The sequence below is a fragment of the Netta rufina genome, assembly GCF_964035555.1.
Source record: "Netta rufina genome assembly, chromosome: 10".
Taxonomy (NCBI): Eukaryota; Metazoa; Chordata; class Aves; order Anseriformes; family Anatidae; genus Netta; species Netta rufina.
In genome coordinates this window covers 4,172,100-4,182,012 of record NC_140133.1, presented here as the reverse complement: position 1 = coordinate 4,182,012, position 9,913 = coordinate 4,172,100, and the positions used below count along the sequence as shown (strand labels likewise).

At 58.4% G+C, this 9,913-nt stretch overlaps 1 protein-coding gene across 1 annotated transcript; it reads left to right on the top strand.

The window, feature by feature from the left end:
- Positions 1 to 561: 561 nt before the first annotated feature.
- On the top strand, positions 562 to 3,408 carry BARX1 (BARX homeobox 1; the record flags this gene model as incomplete). The annotated part of the gene is made up of 4 exons (XM_084292745.1): positions 562 to 766; positions 2,427 to 2,715; positions 2,832 to 2,916; positions 3,244 to 3,408. The coding sequence occupies 4 exons, from the start codon at positions 562 to 564 to the stop codon at positions 3,406 to 3,408; spliced, it is 744 nt and encodes a 247-aa protein (XP_084148871.1).
- Positions 3,409 to 9,913: the final 6,505 nt, after the last annotated feature.

The following is a 9,913-nucleotide window of genomic DNA, read 5'->3' as shown; positions in this document are numbered from 1 at the left end:
GCGGCGCCCGGGGGCTGCCCCGGGGCCGGGGGCCGGGGGTCGGGGGGTCGGGGCCGCGCTGGAAGGGCCCGGCGCTTGTTTGGGTGTCTGCTGTCCCGCGGCGGGCAGGCAGAACCGTGGGTAATTTGCTTTCTATGGCAGGGGATCAAATGCTCTGCCCTAACCTCTCGCTTCCAGGTACTCGCCCGCCCCGGCCCCTTCCTTCCTCCGCGGCCCCTCCCGCGCCCTCCCCCGCCGCGCCGCCAGCCCCGCCGGGCCGGGCGCTATATAGGCGGCTGCCCCGCGGCCCGGGGCGGAGAAACGCTGCCCGGTGCCGCGCCCCGGTGCAGGCAGCGCTCGCGGCCCGGTGCCGAGCCGTTCGAGCTGGGGGGGCCGAGCCGAGCCCTGCCCGGGGGTAGGGGCAGGGGCAGGGACAGGGCGGGGGGCGGCGGCGGGGCGATGGGCAGAGCCCCCCCTGCCCGGCTCCCAGCGGTGCCGGCCGGGGGGCTGCGCTAGGGCGGCCCGGCGGAGCCTCGGCCCCGCGGCCGGGGCTCGCCCCCCCCCTCCCCGGGGGCGGCGAGGATGCAGCACCCGCTGGAGCTGGGGGCCGCGCACTACTTCCCGGCCGAAGCCTTCCCCGACCACCGCTCGCACCGCTACCGCAGCTTCATGATCGAGGAGATCCTCACCGACCCCCCGGACGCCAAGGGCGCGGCGCCGGCCGGGGAGCTCCTCAAATTCGGGGTGCAGGCGCTGCTCTCGGCCCGGCCCTACCACAACCACCTAGGTACGTGCTGCCGCGGGGCCGGGCCGCCTCCGGGATCCGGGCTCCGAGCTCCGGGCACCGCGACCCGAGGGGTCCCGGGGCCGGGGAGGGAGCAGGCTCCGGGCTGCGGCTCGCCGGGACCGCGCTGCATCGGGGCGCCGCTGGGCTCCCGGGGCTGGCGGGCAGAGCGCGGCTTCGAGCCGCTCCTCGGAAGCAAACCCCGTTAATTTGGGCAGCGAGCAGCCGCCGGGCTCCCTGCACACCGGGCAGGCTCGGGGCCGGCGCCGCGGTGTAGCGCTTGGGGCCTAAAGCGGAGCTTTGCGTGGCTGCCACTGACGGTCCCGGGCAGAGGGCGGCTGCCCCGAGGATTTGGGGATTTTGGGGGTTCGGGTGAGGTGCAAGTGCCGGGGCCCTGCGCGGCGGGCACAGCCGGGGGGCTGCGGGGAGCCCCGCGGACACGGCGTCAGCTGGAAGCCCGACGGATGGACGGACAGACAGACAGGGCGATGGATGGAAAGCGCGATCTGTCCCCTCTGTTACAGCATCTAGGACAAATGCAGAACATTAATGACATATCTCTCTCTTTTTTTTTTTTCATTTTTTCATTTTTTCATTTTTTCTGTTTTCTTTTTCTCTCTTTTTTTTTTTTTTTTTTTTGGTCGTTGGTTTTTGTAAACGCGAGTGTTTCGGTGCGCTGCCAGAAGCTTTCGTTTCCAAAGCCGTCCCACCGCAGAAAGGCCGCTCTTTCACCCGTACGAACGAATGGAACGGGACCGTCCCGATTTCTTTTTTTTTTCTTTCCTTTTAAAAGAGAAATTGGAAAGCGTCGAGCCCCACAGCCAGGGAGCAACATAGATTAGGACATGCGGAAATCTGCGTTGCTTTAAGTACCGGTTTCAAGCACCGGTCCGGCTAAAACGCAGTTCTCAGGCTGCCGGGCGGCGAGACGCGGCTTTGAGCAGCAGCGGGGTTTCTGCTGCGGCCGAGGAGGAGGAACCCGCAGTGAAGTTCCTTACAGCCCACCCGTGGGGATTGCTGCCGGGTTTTTAGGGCCGGGGGTCCGCGGGGGGCGACTCCGCACCCGGCGCGCCCGGGACCCGCTGGGGGCTGCGGGACCGGGCCGGGGCCCCCTGGCCCTGCAGGGCTCTCCCGGGGCCGAGAGGGGCCTGAGCCGCTCTGTGCCGGCCCTGGGGTGGGCTCGCAGCTCGGTGCCATCGAGGGAGCTGCCGGCCGTGCTCCCGAGCGCGTTTTCGCAGCCAAGCCGGGGGCTGTGGGTCCCGGAGGAAGATGCGATTGTTTGCGGGTTAAAATCGCGCTGCGGGGCCCGGGGGAAGATGCGATTCAGTTGTTCGGGGACTGAAATCGCGCTGAGGGGCTCCGGGCAGGGAAACCCGCGGGGGGCTGCCCGCCCGGCCCCGGCCGCACGTCGGGGGCGAAGCCGAGCTGGCGGCCGCGGCTGCGGCAGCTGCTCGGGGGCATCGGCGGGGAGCGCTTGGGAATCGTTTGGGAATCGTTTTAAAGCGTTTCCACCTGTACGCCGGGAATCACCCGGTAATCACCGGCTGCCGGCCGGAGGGCAAAGTGTGACCCCGCGTCCTCGGGGAGACGGGCGGGCCCGGGGGGGCTGCGTGCGGGCTCCCCGCGGGGTCTGCCCGGCTCTCACGGCCCCTCTCTCCCGCAGCCGTGCTGAAGGCGGAGCCGGCGGCCGTGTTCAAGTTCCCGCTGGCTCCCTTGGGCTGCTCGGGGCTGAGCTCGGCGCTGCTGGCCGCCGGCTCGGGGCTGCAGGGCGGCTCCGCCTCGCCCCATCTCCCGCTGGAGCTGCACCTCCGCGGCAAGCTGGAGCCGGGCCCCCCCGAGCCGGGCGGCAAGGCCAAGAAGGGGCGCCGCAGCCGCACCGTCTTCACCGAGCTGCAGCTCATGGGGCTTGAGAAGCGCTTCGAGAAGCAGAAATACCTCTCCACGCCCGACAGGTAGGGCAGGCCGGGCCCTCCGGAGCGGGGCAGGGCGCGGGGGGAGTTTTTGCTGGGGAGGGAGAGGAGCCGCGGGCCGGCCGGGCTGGGTCTCACCGCCTGTCTCTCTCCCGCAGAATAGACCTGGCCGAATCGCTGGGGCTCAGCCAGCTCCAGGTGAAAACCTGGTACCAGAACAGGCGCATGAAATGGAAGAAAATAGTAAGTGCCCGCCTCTGACCCTTCTGCGCGCCCCGCCGCGGTACGGGGGCAGCTCTGCCGCCTCGGCCTTCTGCATGCCCAGGGCAAAAATGCATGCGACGGGGGGAAAAATAAGTTCTATTCTAATATTTAAACTGATATATTTGTGTGCCCGCGGTCTGTGAGGCCAGCATCGCCCGGCCCGGGCCCTCCTGGTTTTGCTGCCGCCCCCATCGGGCTGCTCGGCTCGGCTCGGCGCGGGGCCGCGGGAGGCTTCTCCCGAGCGGGGCCGCCCGAGAACCGCTTTTACTCGGCTGTCCCCCCCTGTGCTCCCTCCCCGCCTCGCAGGTGCTGCAGGGGGGCGGCCTGGAGTCCCCCACCAAACCCAAGGGCCGCCCCAAGAAGAACTCCATCCCCAGCAGCGAGCAGCTCTCGGAGCAGGAACGAGCCCGGGACGCCGAGAAGCCGCCCGAGAGCCTGGGCTCGCCGGCTGAGGTCAGCCAGGAGGAGTGACCGGCACGGCCCGGCCCCACCGCCGCCGGCCCCGAGCCGCTCCGCCCGGCCGGGAGCGCGGCCACCGAGCGCCGCCGCCGCCGCCCCGGGCCGGGGTCCCCGGGAGGAGCCACCGGCCCCGCACCTCCCCGCTCCGCCGGCAGCGACCCAGGGGGAAGAGGGCTGGAAGGGGGGAACCAAGCGGTTCGTGGACTGCTGTCGCCTTCGGTTTCCGACGAACCCAGCGTTTGGCCCGGCCGCGTCCCTGGCCCCAGCCCCGCCGCTCCTCTCCGCGCCCGCGGGGCGCTGCGCCCCGGCCCCCGCTGTGCGACGGCCCCGAGGGGCCAGGAGGAGGACACTGGACCCCACCTTCACGTCCGCTCGCTGTCTGAAACCCTGTGGTGCCCCTAGTTACTCGAAAACTGCATTTTACGATCAGTTTTATTAATGCGAAGATATTTACTTTATTTCAATAAAGTATTTTATGAACTATTGCTCTGAGTAGCGTCATGCTTTTCCTATTTTTTTCCTATTTTTTTCTATTAATTTTTTTTTCTTTCCCTCGGCAGCAGTTAATCTGTCCGAGATTCAGACGCGAGGCCCGAGGCCGCCTGTCCCGGTCGGGGGCAGCACCCCCGGCTTTGCTGGAGCGCAGCGGGGCAGGAGCGAGGCGATGCTTTCGCACTGTACAAACAGGGAACGAAGTGCTGCTGGTTGGAGCGGCTTTGGGGCTCGGCACGCCGGGTACGGGACCCTCTCGGCTCCCCAGCCCCGGCTCCTTGCCCGCCTCTGCCTCGGGTCACGGCCCCTTTCCCGAGGCTCTTTGCTAATTGCGGCGACGTAGCAAGAAACGGTGGCTTTTTTTTTTTTTTTTTTTTTTTTTTTTCGGTCTTCGCTGTACTTTTTCCATTGAGGTATCAAATTATAGAGCATCTACAGAGACGTGCAATTATCATCATCGTGCAAAAAAAAAAAAAAAAAAAAAAAAAAAAGAAAGAAAAATAAAAGAAAGAAAAGGCCCACCAAAACCCAGAAGCGCCGCAGGAAGCGGTGAGAGGCGGCGGGGAGGGAAGAGGGAGCAGGACGGGGGCAGCGGAGCCCGGCTGCGGAGCTGAGCCCCAGCGGCGGGGTGCTAATTGGCCGGGCCTCCCAATTAATTAAAGGCGGTGATTAATGCAAGGCTGCTGAAGGGAGGTCCTGCAGCGGGTGCAGGGTACAGTCGCTGCCTCTCGTCCCGTCGGGGGCCGGGCTGAGCCCTTCCCAGGCTGTGCCCCGGGGCCGCGGGGAGGGCCGCTTCCGCGGCGGTGGCGGCCGGGTCCCCAGTGCCGTGCCGTGCCGTGCCGGTGCCAGCGGGTCCGTGCCGGGTAAACGAGCCCGCACCGAGCTCCAACTTTCGGTAATGCCGCCGTTTCTCGTTAAACGGCACGACGGTGGGGCAGGAGCGGTGCTGAGGGCATCGAAGTGCCGTAAAAAGCCCTAAACGGCCCTAAAAAAATAAAAGCAGCCCTGGGTCCCTCTCGGCCGGTTCTCCGCTGCGGCCCGGCCCGGTGGGGGCTGCGGGCGGCTCCTGCTCGCGGAGCCGTGCCCTGGGTTAAATAAACCCGGGATGAGCGATGGAGTGTTTGTAAGCACGGGACGCGGCCCGTGCCGAGCAAACAGGAAGCCAGCTCATATTCTTATGCTAAAATGACTTCTGGATTTAAACAAACAAATAGTTCGAGCTGTTTTATTTAACCTGGGGATGGGGATTAGGGCTGGGCAGGGCGAGCACGGCGGTTTCGAGGAGGGCTGCCCGCCGAGGGGCCGGCCGGCGCGGAGCTTGGGCTTTGTCCCCCGCGGCTTTCGGCTCCCGGCGGTTGGCTCTGGCCGCCCCACAGCGCTTGGAAGGAGCAGCCGCTCTTAATTAGGAGGTAGATTCGCGGGTGCGTTTACCTAAATTACCGGGATGACGAGCGGTGTTGAGCAGAGCTTCGGAAGCGGCTGGGGTCAGTTTATTGCTGTTACAGCCGCGATGCAACCTCCGTACCGTAATAACCTCCCTACCGTAGTCCCTAAGCAAACCCACGGACAGCGAGATTTTCTTTCCCCATCTGAGTAAGTGGCGCACAAGTGATTGTTTTTCACAGACCATGAATGAGAAAACGTATTTTGCTCTTCTCTTGCAGACAAGGCGGAGGGAAGGCAGGAGCGGCTCCCTGGTGGGGCCGCGGCCCTTCCCGGGGCTCCCGGGGCTGGGCTCGCCTCGGCCGCCGCCGCCCGGCTCCGGTGCCCTCTGGTGCCCGCCGGCTCCGGGGGTCTCCCCCCGGGGGTCTCGCAGCGGTTCCTCCGCGGAACCCTGGGGATGCCTCTCTCTCCCTTTCCGGTGGACCACGACACGAAAAGCCTCGGCGGAGCCGGTAGCAGATGCCCGGGAGCCGCCTCCTGCGAGGAACGGAGGCGCCCGGAGCCCCCCAGCCTCAGCCCCCCGGGCAGGGCTCGGCCGGGCGGCCCCGGGATGCGCTCACCGTGTTTGTAAGCAAAGGGCGAGGAGGATTTTGGATACATAAACACGGTGTGAATGAAAACCTTGTATCTCCAGCGCCGTGCTGTGACCTCGACATTAACGGGCTCCATGTTTGGAGCCGCTTGCCGATAAACGTTTTTTTTTTTTAGTAGTAACGACTTTAATTACAAACTTTCCTTTTGGAAGGAGCTGCTCACACCACGGGTTATGTGTGTGCTGACTGACTGCCCCCAGGGCATCTGCACCGATGCGAAAAAAAAAAAAATCCTCTTAATCACACGACAAGTCAGAAGAAAACGAAAATATGCTTGATTTGTTTTTTTCCTTGTAAAATACTTATTTAGTTCGGCGTGGGTTCTTGCTCTCTTGATGAGTTCCCCCGCTGTTTCGGTCAAGGCCCGGCCTGGCGGGTGCCGCCTCCCCTCGCACAGAGCCCGGGGACACCGCTGCGCGATGGCCATTGCGGCTCGGGGCTCGCCCCGGTGACGCCGGCCGGCGGGTGAGCAGCCGGGAGGAGAGCACAGCGAGCCTCGGCAGCACGCTGCTTTGGTGCTAACATATCGATTTTCAGCTCGGTGCAATCGTTTTTCATTTTTTTTTTTTTCCTTTTCGATTGCCTCCTGCAGCACGGATGCAGCACGGGTACCCGCGTTCGCGGCGCTTCAACAGCAGAGCCGTGTGTGCGGGGACCTGCAGCGCTGTCCGACGGCAGCCCTGGAGAAATTGGGGACGAATTTGTCCGGAGCTGGGGCCACCTGGAGCCGAGGGGGACGACGATCTCCCCCCATCGAGGCACCTCGCAGCGCTGCCCCTGCCCTGCGCCGTGTGCCCGTGGCCGGCCAAGGGCAGGCGGGGCTCGCCCCTCGATGTTCCTTCTCGTCCCCGTGTCAAAAAACTCTATTTTTGTAGCACATTTATTCTGGCATAAACGCATCTGCGCTTGGGAGCTCTGCCGTTCGAATTACAGCAGCAGAGGTAACGCGCGGCTGTTTTCTGTGTAAGCAGAGCAGAAGGGGGTGGGTTGAAGGCTGGGAAAGCCCCATTGAAAGTGGGCTCTTCCCGTGTTTCAGTGCTCATCCCGTCCCAGTCAATGGGCTAACGGTGTGATGGTTTCCTTAACAAAAGGCCGTTTGGGTGCGTTTCCAACTCAAACATCCTAAACTCGCTTTTCCCGAAGCATCTCGGGGAAACTCGAGGCAGGTCCTGCTCTTGCAGCAAAGCCCGCCCAAAAACAGCCCCGCGGAGCCGCGGCGCTTTGAGACTCCTGACGTTACTCCGCTTTTACACCGAGGCGAAAGTTTACTGACGTTGCTCCGATTTTACCCCGGGTACCGCTTTTAGCCCGGGGGGACCCCCGGGGGCAAGGAAATACTGCGCCCCGGGCATCGTCGAGACGGGTGTGAGGGCAGCGTTTGGGACAAAAATGTAACGAAGACATCAGCTCGAGTTAGGTCAAGCTGCAAATCGTTAACCGGCAGGCGAGGTGTGGCTGTTAGAGGTCTGACTCGGTCCAAGTGGTTGGCCCGAGGTCGTGGCAGTGCTTGCTGCCGTGATGATGATGAAGATGATGGTGATGCGTGAAGGCGAGCAGCGAGGCCCGCAGCAGCAGCGTGTGGATGGAGGGAGGCAGCGCCGGGGCTCGGCGAGCATCCTGCCAGGGCCCTGGGGCTGCCAGCTCCGCTTGGCCAGGCCTTCCCCTCACATCCATCGGGAACGTGCAGAGCTCAGGCTCCGGCTGTGTTCGGGACGGATCCTTCGGTGGAGTTAGCGATGGCCGTTGTGTCAGCAGCCAGGGGCTTCGTGGCGTAATGAACAAATCCGTGCGAGTAAGCTCTCAGCCACGCAAACCCGTGTTGATGGAAAAAAGACCAAGTCGCAGCCCTGGATGGTTTCATCAGTTTACAAACACAGTCCATTAAAACATGATTATGTACAAAATGGGTTCTCTCCATGCAAGATCCTCGTATCCATTGTTTATGTTGCACCTATATTAACAAACCACAAAACAAGCTTGTAGCATCTCTAAAACAGATTTCTTTTACTTTCTTTCCTCTCTCTCTCTCTCTTTTTTTTTTTTTTTTTTTTTTTTTTTTTAGGCTGGGGATGTGGAAACTTTTCTGGATTGAAATGGCATGTAAGTTCAAAAAATATATATAAGAAGACTGATTTGTGTCTAAAGCTTGAGTATTAGCTAGAATTAAAACATTTAATTTTTTTCAACACATTTTTTTTTCTTTCCAGATAATTAATTCAAAGAGTGTGAGGTGGTGTAAATTCAGTCTCTGAGCATGTACTGAAGTTGGTGAATTATATTTAAGTAGAGGGTACTGCTCAAGGAGGAAACCCTGAGCTAGTGTTGTAAAGAGTGCCTGCTGAGTTCAAGTACAGATAGCCTCAAAACATTACATCCTCTTCATTCATACTCAAAAATTACTCAAGCATGACTTGCAGTGAAAAAAAAAATGCAAAAAGACATTAATTTATGACAAGTGTTCCCAGCCTGTTTCATAACTGATAGCCTGATAACCTTCTTGTGCAGAGTCCCTCAACCTCAGAGACAGTCCACGAGGATGAAGAAAATCAAGAGGGAACAGAGCTGTGAAGAGAACAGGCAGATGTGCGGTGGTTATTCATACGCTGAGAACTGCGTGTGTGACAAGAACTTTGATGCTTTTCCAAAAACACGATATTGCAATAATTAGGAGAGTCACCCAAACCCTTCTCCAGGCATTCTTACATGAATTACAGAACTGCTCTCCAACTCCTAAACTTGCACTTTATGTAGTATGAATGTTGTATCATTTATACGTGCATAAATTTATGTATGGAAGTTTATGTAACCAAAATGTTGTTCTAACTGGCTGACAAGGAAATTACCCCCAAAATACAATTTTTTCACTGCAGTAAGTTCCGTGAGTGCAAAGCTGGCTGTTCAGTTGGAACTAACAGGCTTTTCCTTCTCTCCTGCTCCACTGACTGCTAGGTCTTGGAGCGATTCCACCTGATCAGATGCTGATATAGGCATATTTTGTGAGGTATTTACTGAAGATTAACCATAAGCATTTAAGAATTTAACATAAGCCCCAAGTAATTTTGAATGCTGCATTTGTGTATTTTGTTGAAATACAGAGGTGAATAGCACCTTGTCTGGATTAAAATAACTTTTATTAGATGTCTAAAAATAATAATTTGCATATATTGTACTTTACTCCTTTCTGTCAACATGAGGGTTGGGTTACTGACCAGTCCCATTTCTCAAGCAGGTGTTTTCCAGGGGCTGTTCAGCCCATGCAAAGTGCTGGATTTTCTACCAGTCCCTGAAGGTGTTCAGATGCTTCTGCTGCTGTTCAGCCCCCTCTGTCTCTGTCTCTTTGAGGCAAATTACTGCCAGAGCTGAAGTTTAAAGGCCACTGTAAGGTGTTTGTTTTTTTGTTTGTTTGTTTGTTTACTTCTACGGTATGCTGTGATTTTTCCCTGTTGATGGGTGTGAAAGTATTTCATATTTTGTGCTATTAAATGTATACGTCACAGAGCGCTGCTTGTTTCCTGGTTGGATGAATTAATCGCTGGATAAATGTACGGACCATGTATTTTAGAACTGAACATACCATGCTAAGCTCCGTGGTTATTTGAAATTAAAATTAATTATTCGCTAGTATTTGTACTATTAAAGTACAAGTGCTCAAATATTTGCAGAAAGCAAATGTGAAGCAGCTGTAAATATGTCTGAATTTGCATCTGAATTTTAATGAATATTTGCCAGTTTTTTGGTTAGTCTGCAATGTGTGTGTGTATGGGACAGAAAGCTTGTAAATTCCAGTGCTTTACACTTACCAGTGTGCAAACTGCAGCTAAGCCCGCTGGATTTAACTTTTATATCCTCAGTTTAAATGGAAAAATACAGACCAGTTTGAAAAAAACAAAAAACAAAAACCCTTAAAAAATACATAGAACATCAGAAACTTTAGATAAACACATAAATTAGTGGTCTGTAGCCTTCACTGGCTTGTGGGTAAAAACTAA